This window comes from Leptosomus discolor, chromosome 5, assembly GCF_034619465.1.
Source record: "Leptosomus discolor isolate bLepDis1 chromosome 5, bLepDis1.hap2, whole genome shotgun sequence".
Lineage (NCBI taxonomy): Eukaryota > Metazoa > Chordata > Aves > Leptosomiformes > Leptosomidae > Leptosomus > Leptosomus discolor.
In genome coordinates, this window is record NC_141395.1 from 31,319,739 (window position 1) to 31,333,772 (window position 14,034).

Sequence of the window (14,034 nt, forward strand, 5' to 3'; positions counted from 1 at the left end):
AGTAGCAATTTGTTGGTTTCAGTGGCTTATTCTCTGTGTGTTTCTTAAACTACAAAATAGTTCAGAACTTATTTTGGCTGTTCTGAAACTCCTGGTGGAAGGACACTAGATTTCTAGGGGTGTAAATGAAGACTGAAAGTAGTTCGTATTATATTTTCTTGTAGCAGGGTGCTCCAAGTATTCCATGCACACTGAGCAACATCTGGATTCTGTTTACATCAAGTTAATTCCTGATTGTCAAGTGGCTACTGCACCTTGTAGGCTTGCTGCAGAAAGGCTGAGGAGGCAATCATTAGTATGGCCATGTGAGGTCTGAATTGTCCATGTCCAGAAGGTGGTCTGGGGCTGTGACAAAGCAGCCCCTCTTCCACACTCCCCTGCCCACACATGACATCTCTATATCAATGCTGGGTCCGTCTCTGGTATTAACACTGCTCCTATTTCATACTTCACATTGATTTAATGTCTGTTCCTAAAGCCAGAGACTAGGGGTATGGAGATTTCTGTACTTGATTTTCAGGGAGGCCTGCTGACATCATGAGGAGCAGCATTTGAATAGGGATTTTCAATATTTTAGCAAACTGAAATACTGCATTGTGTCTCTGTCAGCCTGTGAGTAACATGGCAAAATGGTCATTTAATGACAATAGTGTTTGTGTATTGCACGTATTGCATTGCATTTCATAGTTGAAATATACGGCACAAATAAACACACTTAGAAAATCAGTTGGGTAGAAACATTGGCTTTTGTGAAAAAATGGAATTAATAATTTTCTTGGAAAAGTGTAATTTTTATTTTAAAAGGTTTTCTTAAAGCAATTATTTTGTAGAAGGTGAAAGATGTTGTAGGTATTTCCTTTTAAAGAATGAGAAGAGTTAATATTTCATACAAGAAAATCTTGCGTACAAATTCACCTAGTTGTAAAGCTCAGTACTTGTGATGTTCCAGAATGACAGCTCTAAAGATAGTAACTGTGTGTGTTTGTGTGTGTGTTCAGGGCATGACTCCGTTCCCAGTGAGAATTCAGCCCTCTCTGTCTGAGATTAACTCTGGAAGGTGAAAAGAGCTGTCTTTCTGTTTAGAAGGAAACAGAGAAAGTCTTCAGTAAACTGTCATTCTGAGTATTAACTGTGTGAAACTTCAAAGCTTTATATAGATTAAGTTTTAAAAAACAGTTCAGAGCCTTGTACAGTTGTTAATCATTACACAAGTTATAATAGTATTATGGCATTCATGAAATAAATCCTGTCTTGTTATTTGCTGAGAGCAATACAGGGATGAGGTAGTAGTTTTCTAGTTGTACGATATACATCCCTGAACACTTTAATACCAGATCAATATATAAATGCCTATCCAATTGCATGTAGTGAGGCTCATGGAATCTGCAACCTACTGTAAAATGACTTCTGATGACTTAAAATTATCTAAGTAATAGTTATGTACTTTTAAAACTTAATTTCCTATTTCAAATACTACTTTTAGAGGAAATTTAATTTCTCAATATTGCATTTAGTTTTGCAGTTACATGAAAAGATACTGTGATATTGCTGACATAAGAGATTTAGAAGGGACAAGATGTGTCACTGTATAAAATTACAATATATGCATTTTGTGTGTAGTGATTAATTTTTTTGTAGCATTGTGTCACTTAGAAATCACAGTTCTTTGTAATGCTAATCAAAGTTTTTTTGAAGAGAGTGAAGCCACTTTCTTTAAAGTGGGCATTCATGCAGAGGTGCTTTAAGGTTTTTGGACAAATTCATAGCAATGAGGCTTTGGATACAGGAACCACTGCTTTAAAATTTTCTCATGTGTGACTTGCATGGTTTTGTAGCATGTTTTCACACAACCAACATGATTCTGCTGTAGTGCACCTGTGTGAATTGATGTTATCAGATAACTTTATCTACACACAATGCAAGGTAGAGTTTATGGTGGAAAAGATAATAGTTGCTGAGTTTGTAATGAAAAGCTGTTCCATGAGCTGCAAAGGGAATGATCTCGTTTCCATTGGATTTGTGTGAGTGGATACTAATTTGGGTTTCTTTCCTTCACCTAGAGACAGTGTTTCTGAAACACTGACCCCTTTTAAAAGTTACTAAATTTGCTGTGACAGATTCAAAAGTTAGTGACAGTGTAAGTGGAAATGTCCAAGCTTGTTTCTTGAAGAAATGAAGCTGGAGAGAATACCTGCTACTGGTTTGATAAGGAGGCTTCCTAAGCAATGGGTGATGCCTGAGAAGTCTGAAAGAATGTTAATTATTGTGTTGCTTTTACTTTGTGCTGCATTTGATTAAGTTTCTGTCAAGCTTTTATGCAAGTTTATATTTGCAAACTAAAGCAGGTGCTGTTGTGTATGGTCACCTGCAGTAACCCTTACCCTGATAGTCCTCATGTAAGTGCAAAACTGAAATGACAGCAAAATAATTTTTCTCTTTTAACAGTGGAAAGAGTGGAAAGAGAAAACCTTTCAGACTACTGTGTTCTTGGTCAGCGTCCCATGCATTTACCAAATATCAACCAGCTGGCGACCTTGGGAAAAACTAACGAACAGTCTCCTCATGGCCAAATTCACCACAGTACTCCAATCCGAAACCAAGTGCCAACGATGCAGACAATGATAAACCCTGGGCTCCTGTCTCCTCAGCTCAGTCCTCAACTGGTGAGGCAGCAAATAGCAATGGCCCATCTGATAAACCAACAGATTGCTGTCAGCCGGCTATTGGCTCACCAGCACCCGCAGGCTATCAACCAGCAGTTCTTGAATCATCCACCCATCCCTAGAGCTGTCAAACCAGAGCCATCAAATTCGTCGGTGGAAGTCTCTCCAGATATTTACCAGCAAGTCAGAGATGAGCTGAAGAGAGCCAGTGTGTCTCAAGCTGTCTTTGCAAGAGTAGCATTCAACCGCACACAGGTATCAATTTCTATTCTATAACCAAGAACTGCTGAGGGGGCAAAGTTGTGGCTCTTGTGGGGCTGTATGGTTGTTGCAGAATAAGGTAGGAGGTGCGCCATAGAAACAGGTGAAACCACCCTCCATTTTTTTCCCCCAGGCTCTTCGTCGGGATTGAACAAGGCTGTTTCTTCCTGGAACAGCTGTTCTCTTGCATTTGGTCCCCCCTGTGCCGTTACCTGAGCTTTGTTCTCTAGCAGTAATTCTGCTTGTGTGAGTTCTTCCCTGAGTTCCTCTCTGTGGTTATAAACTTCCACATCTGCCCCTGCCTGATGGCCAGGAAGAGGTAACAAGAGACTCTGAGAGTCAGAGGTGTCTTTGGGCTTCTGTTGTTTCCTCAATTCCTTCCTGTGGTACAACTGATGCCACAACTAGTGCCAGAGGCTACTGCCACAAGGAATGTGTCAGACAGGTGTGTGTAGGCCTAAAGACTGACTGCTGGGAAAGATCTGCCGTTTGCAGCAGATCTCGTTTGCTTTTGTACGTCTGACACAGGTTTTCTCACTCACCCAGTGAAATGCAGATCTTGAAATGATCACATGATAGTGGCAGCTTAAGCCTAGAACCTGGAGTACCCAGGGGTGAATGTGTATTCGGAAAGACAGTCATAGAAAGTATGATCTCTCAATTGTGATACCTTGTAGCACAGCTAAAGAAATGGAAAGTGGCTTAATATTTAATATTGGTACACATTTATTTTGTGCAATTGGAGTTGGTCTTTGAGGTAATTTTTACCACCAAGAAAAAAAAAGGGAGTGTGTGTGTCTCCTGGAGGTCTGTCCCTTGCCCCATACAGTGCCTTTGTCTGTTCTTCTGGATTAATGATTTTCTTTGGCACTGCCATTTTGGAAATGCCATGTTATGAGGGAACTAATTAAAGTATGGAGCACATTTTTATTACTTCCCTTCTTCCATTAAATTCATAAGATGGCTGCACTCAGAAAAAACATTCACTTCCAATCAACGTGACTTTGAGTTCTGGGGTTAGCCTTGAGGATATCAAATGGAAACTACATAGGAATGTATGAGTATTTCCTCTTTAAATGCTGCTTTTAATTTGGAAAAGCTTTTCATCCCTCTGGGATCATAACCAGTTGTATATAAAGCCTGGTATAATCAAGGTAGATGGTATTGACAGAATGACATATTCTGAACTTCAGTGAGAGGTCAGCAGTAACATTGCTGGTGAGGGTTTTGCCACTGTCACTGAGCATGAAGCTCTGCTTTAGCCAGATTGCGAGAGCTGGGTTGTTGGTGCCCAAGTCTGCCATTAAACCAAAAGCTTATTCCCCAACAAGAAAGCTGTCATACAACTTGTGTGACAGTTCTGCTGTAGTATTTAAAAGGAGGCAAGGTTTTGATTCTGTGTGTCTAGGAAACCCCAAGCCTTGCATATCACTGACCAAACATTGTATATTGACGTCCCAGGGCAGCAGGGAAAGGCAAGCGTGTGAGAGAGACCACTCTGGCCTCTGCCGAGCAGTAGCACAGCACTGCATCTGCCTATGGTGTTTAATAGCTGCTATGGTAGAGGTTGTGCCACACTCTTGGTAGATAATCTGAAATCTGGACTAAATTTGCTACAGAATGGTTTGGAGTTTTGGAGGGATGATGGTGGTTTTTTTTTTTCGTCTTTTTACAACTCCTGCAGTGTTCTGGCATAGATCTGGTGGTTTTAGGACGCTAAACAGGTCTTTGAGTGAAATGTGGTTTCTTCCTAACTTCAGTGGCTCCTGGCAGTGTGACTGTGGGCCAGTCATACCTGACAACATTTTAAAATGCCCTATTTGACTTAGGACACCGGGTGTGTAACCATTCTGTGCTCACTCATCAGGAGCACAGACCTGAGCGGCACTAAGTAGACATGCCAAGGTAATGAATGTCCTTTGAGAAGGTGCCAAGTACCTTTCCTGGGCAGGGCTGCACCTGGAAATGGGATGTGATGCTCTGTCCTCTGACCAGTTTACGTTTGAGTTCAGTGTATAAAACCATATCTGTAATTCAGGGTGCTAGTACGGTTCACTGGTTTTGTCAGTCCTCCTGCTGACATTTATCTTAGGGTGCACTAACTTCTCTATCTTTTCTTTAAAAAAAATCTTTCCTGATTTTGATTACTTCATTACAAGTCATCAGACACGTAATTTTATGTAAAAGGAAAGAAGTTACCTACTTCTTAGCCTTCCATCATAAGTAATATAATGTACTACACAATCCATGACACTGGTTCCAGAACAGGCAAGTCTTAAACATCCATAAAAGATTTGCTCATCTCACAGCTGTGTTTCATTAGTCTATAGGGCTTTAACATAGAAGACCGGTGGATCTTACATACACTGGATCATGTCCCTAGAAGCCATCACTCTAGCAAGAGTGTAGGCACATATTTATGCTACCCTGTCTTCAGCTTTTAATTCCAACTCAAATCAAGCTCCCCTCATATCAGAGACTGTTCGAGGTATTAAGAAGTGGTACCCAGTCAGCCTTGTGCTGCACGGTAGAAGATGTGGGATGTTCCCACACACCCATGGTAGAGAAGCAAACTCTATAAAAGGCACTTGAAGTGGAAGTTCAAGTCTACTTTCACCTCCTTGCATTCACCCTGCTGCCTCTGAGGATCCTGTCCTCGAAAGGTGCAGAGGGGTATTTGTTGCTCTCTGGAAATGTTTGGGTTTGTTGCATTTCACAGGAAGTGCCAGCCTTGGAAACTGGAGGTCTCTTGTTTCTCATGGTGGTACCAAATAATAGATGCTGTATGCCAGCCAGCTAATAATTGTATTAATCACTGCATTATGGGCCACTGCTTAATCTTTCTTCGTGGTAGCTCTGTGGTGCACATTAGCCTATAATTAAGTATAGCTTCATGAAATATGTACTGAGGCTTGTTTAATAGATAAACTATTCTCTAATTTATTTTAAAGTCCAATGACCTACATACTCAATGCTGAAAAAGCCCATCTTACTAACATTATTTCTCCCCTGAGACCTTCCATCTGAGCAAATCTGTTAAATGAAGTAGAGGAAGCTTTGATCCAAACTAGGCTAAATCCATTGGAACAAATGGCTGACACATGTATGTATGTGGGAAGGGGGACGTGAGGAGGGTCAGAAGAAGGAGAGGTGCAATTGTATGGTTTGTGGAAACATCCAAGTCTTCCTTTTAAAGTTGGAAGTACATAGCTTAAGACAACAGTATTTCCTTATGCCTGTGGCCATGTTGTCTACACACGTGAAAACAAAGCGCTTCAGGCTCTGTGACAAATCCTGTGCATTTCCTGGGGCACAACATACCCACTGAGGTCCCACTCTGAGATGGGGACTGAACATCAGGCAGCTTCATACCTGCTGTGCACACGGGAGAGCTGCACAGAGTGGCTAGAGGCTGGCCCAGGCTGTGTTAGCCATGAAGAGGGTTTCCTTTAAAGAGAAAGTTTCAGAGTGAGTGTTTTCAGATTTATTTGAAACCAGGTATGAAGAACCCTCAAAGTATGTATGACTGATAGTTAGTAAATGCCTTGGGCTAACCTCTGCTCCCTTTTTTCATTTTATCTTTAGAGAGTCAATGTCATGATTTTAATTCACCCTACTATGGATTCTAAATGCCTATTTATTCAGCAAACAGAACAGGTAGAAGAGAGTTCTCAGACCCACAGACAATGTAGTTATTTAAGGTGTTTTTAATGGCACTGTTTCCAACAAGTCAGAAATTACTACATGACCTTCAAAACATTTAAAATGGTAGGGCACGCTACCGTGTTTCTTTAAGCTGGTGTTGTCTGCAGCCTGCTCAGCAATGGTAAGAATAGTGTATATTGGGAAGACACCCTCTTAGGCTCTATGTAGGCTTCCTTTCTCTTGCAGAAGCTGGCAGCACTGCAGTTTTTAACTCCAGGTATGTTCCTCTCTTGTGGACTGCAGTGAGTAGCTATTGTCAAGAAGGTGACCCAGGGAGTGGAGCCAGGGCTGTTCTGTCTGGTTCAAGGAGCTCTGTTGAAATGAGTATGATGCAGGCAGAGAGGACAGCACACAAGGGATGTTTATATTCCTGGCCCTACGCTTAGGTGGCCGCCATTTCCCTCCCTCCAAGGCAACCAGAAGGCCCTCTGACTCAACACAGAAGACTGGATCAAGGGAGTGGAGAAAGCTTGCCATGACTAAGGCAGTTAGCAGTATTGCTGGGGCAGGAGGTTCAGTTTCTTGCTTGTGTAATTGCATAGGTTGTGCCCAAGTTCTTTTGCTTGCCTGTGACCCATGAGTTGGAAATCTATAGGCTCCTTGATTGGAATATGTTGTTTACTGAAATTGTTAGTTCCTTTTGTTCAGACTGCTGCTATGAACTAATAGCTCGCTAATGGAAAGCTAGGCATTCTTGCCTGGGTCTCAGAAAATGCGTACAAGAGTGTGAGTGGGTTTGAATGGAAGGCACATTGCTGTATGAGGCCCATCAAACACTGGAGAGATACATGGTCATATCTGATATCTTTATTTTAAAATGAAGGGTATCTTCATAAAGCATGTTGACCTGCAGCCAAGCTCCAAGCCAAAGTTGCTATTAAAAGAGTTATTAGTGAAAGATTTGCTTTCTGTAAGACTGGCACTTTTTGATTGTATAAAACCATTCGATCTTGAGAAAAAAACAAGGAAAAGTCTGATTAGTACTGAAAACCCACAGGAAAACACAACTGTCAGAGGTAGAGCAGATGCACCTTGCACTTAAAATTTCCCTGTGCAGATTTGTAAAAGCAGTCAAAGCTTTGAAAAGGCTAGAGTGAAGGAAGTGCCTGCAAGATACAGGCTGCAGAGGGTGAGAAGGTTTTAGTGCGCAGGGGGAGCAGTGGTCCCTCATTGATCTCAAACAGTGCAGTAAAAGGGGCTGTCGGTGCAGGCTGGAGTTCCTCAAAAATGCCTGCCTGGCTGATGCATGCGTCATCTTCAAATCAGGATAACTTCCAGGTGACTAGTAGCCTCTGAAAGCATGAGCACCCTTCAGGTTGGCCAGCTGAGCTACTGTGAAATGGGTGGCAGGACAAGGGAACTGCTGGCCAAAGCTGTTACCAAGGCTATGGACTTCTTTCTCGGGGAGAATGCAGACAGTAATTTCGGCCATCCTTAGGGCAGAGTCCTTGTGCCATGTCCCTCTTGCACTATAATGTCTCCCAATACAGCATTCGGGTTGTGACCAAAAAGTTGTAATAACCAAAGCTTGCTTATCACAGTTTGTAAGGTATTAAGAAATGTATTGAGAAATGGTGATGGTTACAAAAGAAACAAGACTATTTCAAAGGAAATGCATGAAAATGCTCTTTCAGATTTACCTTGTTCTTCTCTGGAAAGTTATTTTGCAAAATCTGGAGGTGCTGAAGTGACCTATGTTCTTCAAAATGCTAGCTGGAAAATAGATCATTTGAGTCCTGCTTTGCATAAGGAAAACTAACTTATTCTCCTTATTCTTCCCGCTTGCTCAGCATCCCTTTTTGCTGCAGGCTCATGGAGTTGCAGTCAGGACAGTTGGTCAGGCTGTTTGTAAGAGTCCAGACAGTCTAAATTACTGGATCAGTAAACTGCTTGTCTCCTCCTTGGGAGTGCCCAGTGGACTGCAAAGCCTATAGACTCAATAAGTGTTTCTGTTTATATATATATATATATTTATATTTTTTTTTTTTTTTTTTTTAAGCAATTTTTATTGCCAATGTTTTGACATAATAGCCAAAGCTAGTAAAATGTTTGGGCGAGTGGCCAGTGCTTGTTTTACTGAACAGCCTCAGAAACTGGAAATATCCATGAACCTCAGGCTTTTTGAATGAAACAGTTGTGGTGCCAGATACAAGGAGAGCTGGGTAGAAACACCAGGCATGTTCAAGCTGCTTGTACTCTCTTCCCAAAGAGCACTGCTCCCTCCCTCCCACCCTGAGTAGCTCTGGGTGAGAGCATTGGCTTTCCAGGCTGCAGATAGAAAGGCAGCGCTTACTCAGCTTGGCTCCTGCCCGGTTCGCTGGTGCCTAACCATGCCTCTTTGGATTAAAGGAAGTAGCAGCACAGGGGGGAAACTCTACCAGCCTCAGATGTAGTGAAATTTGTGATGAAATAAACTAAACTGATCCACCTTTTTCTAAGTATTCGGTTACACATTCGCCACAGGAGTGGTTGAAGCATAGGGAAACACAGGATCGATGCTGGATGGTGCCCCAGCTCCTGGTGTGACTGTGGGCAAGTCCAGGCTCCTGCAATGAGGAAGGGGGAAATAATGCTTCTGTGGCATGCAAAGGTGTCACTGGTCAGTTATAGAGGGGCTGGGGGCTCTGAGGGCAGGAGCATGGTTGGTAAGAAAGCTCCAAAGAAAGGCTTTGGAGGCAAGCAAGGAGGGAGGTAGGTGAGTGTGACTCCTCATTTATGTCTAATTCTGCTTTCTTTGGCAAAATTCCCCCAAACTGAAGTGGGAGCAGAAAAGGGTCCTCTAAGAGGCTTTAAGATTAGAAGTACGGTTTGTTGAAATGATTAACTCTTCCACCTCCACTTGCTTGTGAGCCAAATCCTGGACAGAATTCCTTTTGCAATTAATCTTCACTCTAATTTAAGTGAGAGGAAGACAAGCAGCTTTAATTCTCTGCCTGGTATCTAGTGAGACGGTCATGCTGCATTCATTGCTATGATGTCTGCCCCATTGTGCACAGACTTTAAATTAGCAAGGGTTCTGGTTTGGGGGGGGGGGAGGGAGGGATTTTTTGTTGTTTTTTTCCCCTTAGAAAACTCCCTCTTGTTGCATGAAACCCTTTCATGCTGCCTGCTTGTTTTATTCTTGTGTGTAAAGTGGCACAAGCAGTATTCTGCTGTACTCACAGGAAAGAAGGCAGTCTGTAAGGGAAGTGCTTAATTTAATAAATTGCAGATTTTTGGTACATTGGATATTTGTTCCAACAGTGGGTTTTGCACTGCCCAAAATTTCAGTTTCAATTAACTTAATTGTATTCAGTAGGCTGAATGAAAAGATCTTAAGCAGCGTGTGAGTCAGGCTTTCAGAATGCATGCTTGTAGGAGGCGGCTTCTGCCTGCTCAGCTGATGCACAGGAGTCCTGAGCTGTGGAAGCAAATCCATGGGTATACAGAGTGTACGTACGAGCTGTGCATCTTGCTCATTTTCCAGCATATTTCAGTACAAAGGTTTGACATGCATGTCATATAAATGGTGGCACTTTGTGGCTGCAGGTGGTCGGTCTTTCTCTGCCTCCTTTTCCCCAGCATCCACATTCAGTTCCACACGCACATCCTGTCTTCCCTCATAAAAAGAGATACCATAATAAAAAAGAGGCTTTATTAAACTAATGCAATAAAGGCATTTTCTTTGAGGATTTAAACACTTCATTTTTAATAATAAAAATCAAATTGTCATTGTTGCACCCTGTATAAGTTTTATTCAAATCAGCCTCTAAATGCTTTGTGCCTAAGCAGCTCTCTCCTGAGATGTATGTATTTTAGCATTAGTTAAATGAGTTTAAGAACGAGGCTCATACTCTGGCTGTAGGCAGTGAATCTGGAGATCAGGAGATTTCTTTTAAATGAGGGCCTGATCTGATGCATTCGGCTATACTGGGAGACAGCTGGTCTTCCATTCACACCGATGGAAAACCAGTCGAAGTCCGTTGAGTTCTGAAGTTCATCTGATCTGACACGAGCATGGCACTGCACATTTTGCCCATTGAGACAGAAGAGTTTGTCAGATAACAGGGTGCAAACACAGTTTTGCCCAATGGAAACTGTGACAGGATGGTTATGAAGGTGCTTGGTTTGGCTAACGGCTCGAAAATTTCCACTTATTATCTAAAGCAATTTTGCTGAGCAAAATGGGACTGGACACGTTGCCAGGATAAACATTTCTAAGAGACTTCCAGCACTTCTGCTTCATATCCTAGCTGGAATTAGGAAAAGATGCAAGGGAATGGAAACAAAGCAGTGAGCGTTTGAAAATTAGCTTGAGTCCTAAGGAGCCTACAAGTACTTCATATAGAGGTTCTTGTTGAGTGCTGTATACTCAGAGGCAAAGAGAAGTATTTTTAGAATTGTTGAATGCATCTTATTCAGCCCAGAAGACGATATTGAAGGTGGGACCTGGAAGAGAGGCAAAGAGATGTCATGGTAAAAGCCTGCCTTGATGTGAGAAAAGCACAGCAGGTGGAGATGCTTTATTTCCTTCAAGGGTTATGAGAAGTTAGTACATCTGCTGCGGAGCTCTGGGCTGAACTGCCTCCTCTAGCTTTCAATTACAAATAATGGACAATTGTAATTATAAAAGGTCATTTTAGTCTGGCAAAATTAAGTTTGTTGTTGTATGCTGAAGGTACAATTTCAGTGTAGTTCAGTAGGAATGAGTAGCTAACCAGGGGTTGCCTGAGTGTGCTGGAAATAGGCCTTGCATACTGAATTTGGATGCTGAGAGGCGACAGGTTTACATCACTGGTCTTTAAGATTCAGATACTGAATTTAAATAAATCCCTACATTTTCTGACCCTGATGAGAATCTCATCTATACTTGATGGGAAGCAGAATAGCTTTTCTATTGAGACTGTCAGTGATGAGTACTGGGCTTAAAGTACTTGGAGCTTTAAGTACAACAGGAGCAATATTTTTCTAGTATTTCAGTGTTTTCTCTGTTGCTTTTGGCAATAGCTGAAGTATGGAGAGGCACAAATAAACTGAAAGTATGAAAAAAGTGTTTATGCCTTTTTAGGCCTTTATGTATATAATCTCCTCATACAGAGCACAAAAACTGAGGTTTAGCACATTAGTTGGGTTTATTTAAGTTTTTGCCTTGGTCAGGGTTTTGATTGTCCAAAGCCTGTTCTGAACCTTTTTAACCTTAGTACCTGCTCTTGTAGACACATTGCTGAGGTCTGTACAAGGGGGAGCACAGCTCCCAAGTCATTGAACCTGACATGCCTGAGGTCCTGGCTAGTGCTTGCAAGTCTCCTGCTGCCTGGTGGCCCTCATCCTCCTCGGTCCCCAGGACATCAGTGTCTAGTCTGCACTCCAGCATGACCTCCTCACGCCCATCCACATTGCTTTTGAAAAGCTCTGGTTGCAAAACTGTCCTGTGTTCGGTCACTGGTAGTGCAGTCTGCTGTCTCACTGAGGTCCCATTTATACCCTTTCCAGGCCTGAGCCAAAGTCCTTTGGAAAGAAGGCAGGAAGGCTTTGCTTGCCTTCTGTGGGCTTTGGTCAAGCCTTTGCATTGGCCTCGAAGGCTGGTCAGTTGGTCCTTTGGATGTAGGGGCCAGTCTGAATAACATTTGCACTACATTGTACTGTATCATCTTTAAGAAGTTGCTTAAAAAAAGATTTCTTGCCCATGAGGTTTGGTTTGTTTGTCCTGGAAATGCTGTAGTTCATGAAAATGTAAGAAATGAGTTCACAAACAGGGTTGCATAGAATGAGTGTAAACCCATTACAGTGACTTTGCTGATTTGAAGGACCACATTTCAGCTAGTTTGAAAAAAATACTGTCAAAATTACTTGTACCTTAAATAGCTCCAACAACTTTTTTTATTTGGATTGGACGTGCTCTTTTCTCCACTGCTGGTATTATTTTTTAAAGTCAACTATGGATCCAGTGGGTGAATTTAAAAACGGTGCGAGCTCCAAGGGTAAACCAAACTGTGCCTGTGCAGAGTCCTTGTCCCAGGGTGATCACACACCTTGTTCATGAGCATAGCCTGTGTGAACATTAAACTTTTCATTGGTTGCCTCTTTGGCAACTGGTTTAAAAATGACGCACAAGAGTGGAAAAGCAAAGATATTATCAACCTACATGTCCTAAAATGTATCCTGAGAGCTGTGTTTGGTATAGAAGATCTTTTTGGCTATTTAAAATCAGTTTGAGACTTTCTAGTCCCTGAAGATCTTCTTCTAGGTTTGCAGAGTTGGTTACTCTGCAAACTGCCAATTTTATTTTTTTTTTTTTTTTTTTAATATGTGAGATGTAAGTAAATCGGAATGAGGTAATTTAGCCAATGGAATTTTATAACAAATGTACGAATGCTGTGGGTTTCCCTCCCTCACCCCCTCCAGCAGAAACATAATTTGTAGAAATGAAAACAGTCCCTGGCTGGCTTTAGGGTTTTCTCAAAAATAGAAACAGTAGGGTTTGTCTGGCTGGGCCAGTTTCCTCACCACACACCTGGTGTATATCACTTTAAAAAATACATTATGCCTCATTAAATTACAATTAAATGAAATCATGATCATTTGTTTTTCTGGAAGGAAGATGTTTTGCATATTGAAAGCCTAATTTGTTGCAGGTGACAAAAAGGCTGAACAGATTATTTAATATCACTGTATTTTTTATAATGTTGCTCACTGGTTAGTTTGTGTATATTTCAGTAGCTCAGAATTATATTACTTTAAATGTTATTGCTCTCAAGATACTTTATTTTATTGTCCTACGCTATCACTCAGCTATCTAGCCACTGTTGTTTACCAGCATTGTTTATCTTCAGTTGCAGGAGGACATGAGATTTTTCCCTCTGAGTCAGTTTTCTCATTATCTGTCCTGCTGTTTACATGGTTTCTAAGCTGCCGAAGCACTTGGAGGAGCTGCAGAAAAACACTCTTTGCCACCAGGTTTTCTACCTACGGGCCTGAAGCAGGGCATGGGGAAGCAGGGCTCGGGCCCTGCGAGGGGCTGCCTCTGTCGTGGTGCTGGGAAAAGGAGCTAGTCCCTCTCCCTGGAGCAGATGCCTGCATTAGGAGGTGAGGCTCCTGGCAGCTGTATGGCCTGGTGATTGAGCAGTGATGCAAAATATTGCTACGTCCCTGTAGCAGAGATGAGACCCTCGCAGAAGCGAGAGGCGCAGGCTGGGGTTCAAAACCACAGCATCTACCCCATGATAAGCTGGCTCTGGTGATGAATCAGAGCCTCCAAACACAAGAGTTGGTATCTCTGGCAGTGAGATACCTCTTAGTGCCATGACCAAGCCGCTTGCACCTGTGAGCCTCTGATTTACATAGGGAGTCAATGACTGCACTGAAAAGTAATTGCTGGCCTGCTTTCACATATGTTTCTGCTCTCCATTTTTGAAATTGGACCATA

At 42.1% G+C, this 14,034-nt stretch overlaps 1 protein-coding gene across 1 annotated transcript in view; it reads left to right on the forward strand.

Annotated features, from left to right (window-relative positions):
- SATB2 (SATB homeobox 2) overlaps positions 1 to 14,034 on the forward strand; it is a 131,220-nt gene that overhangs the window by 75,288 nt on the left and 41,898 nt on the right. The window contains exon 7 of the mRNA XM_086465433.1: positions 2,446 to 2,918. Coding sequence (XP_086321559.1) covers positions 2,446 to 2,918 — 473 coding nt within the window. The remainder of the gene's footprint in view (positions 1 to 2,445; positions 2,919 to 14,034) is intronic.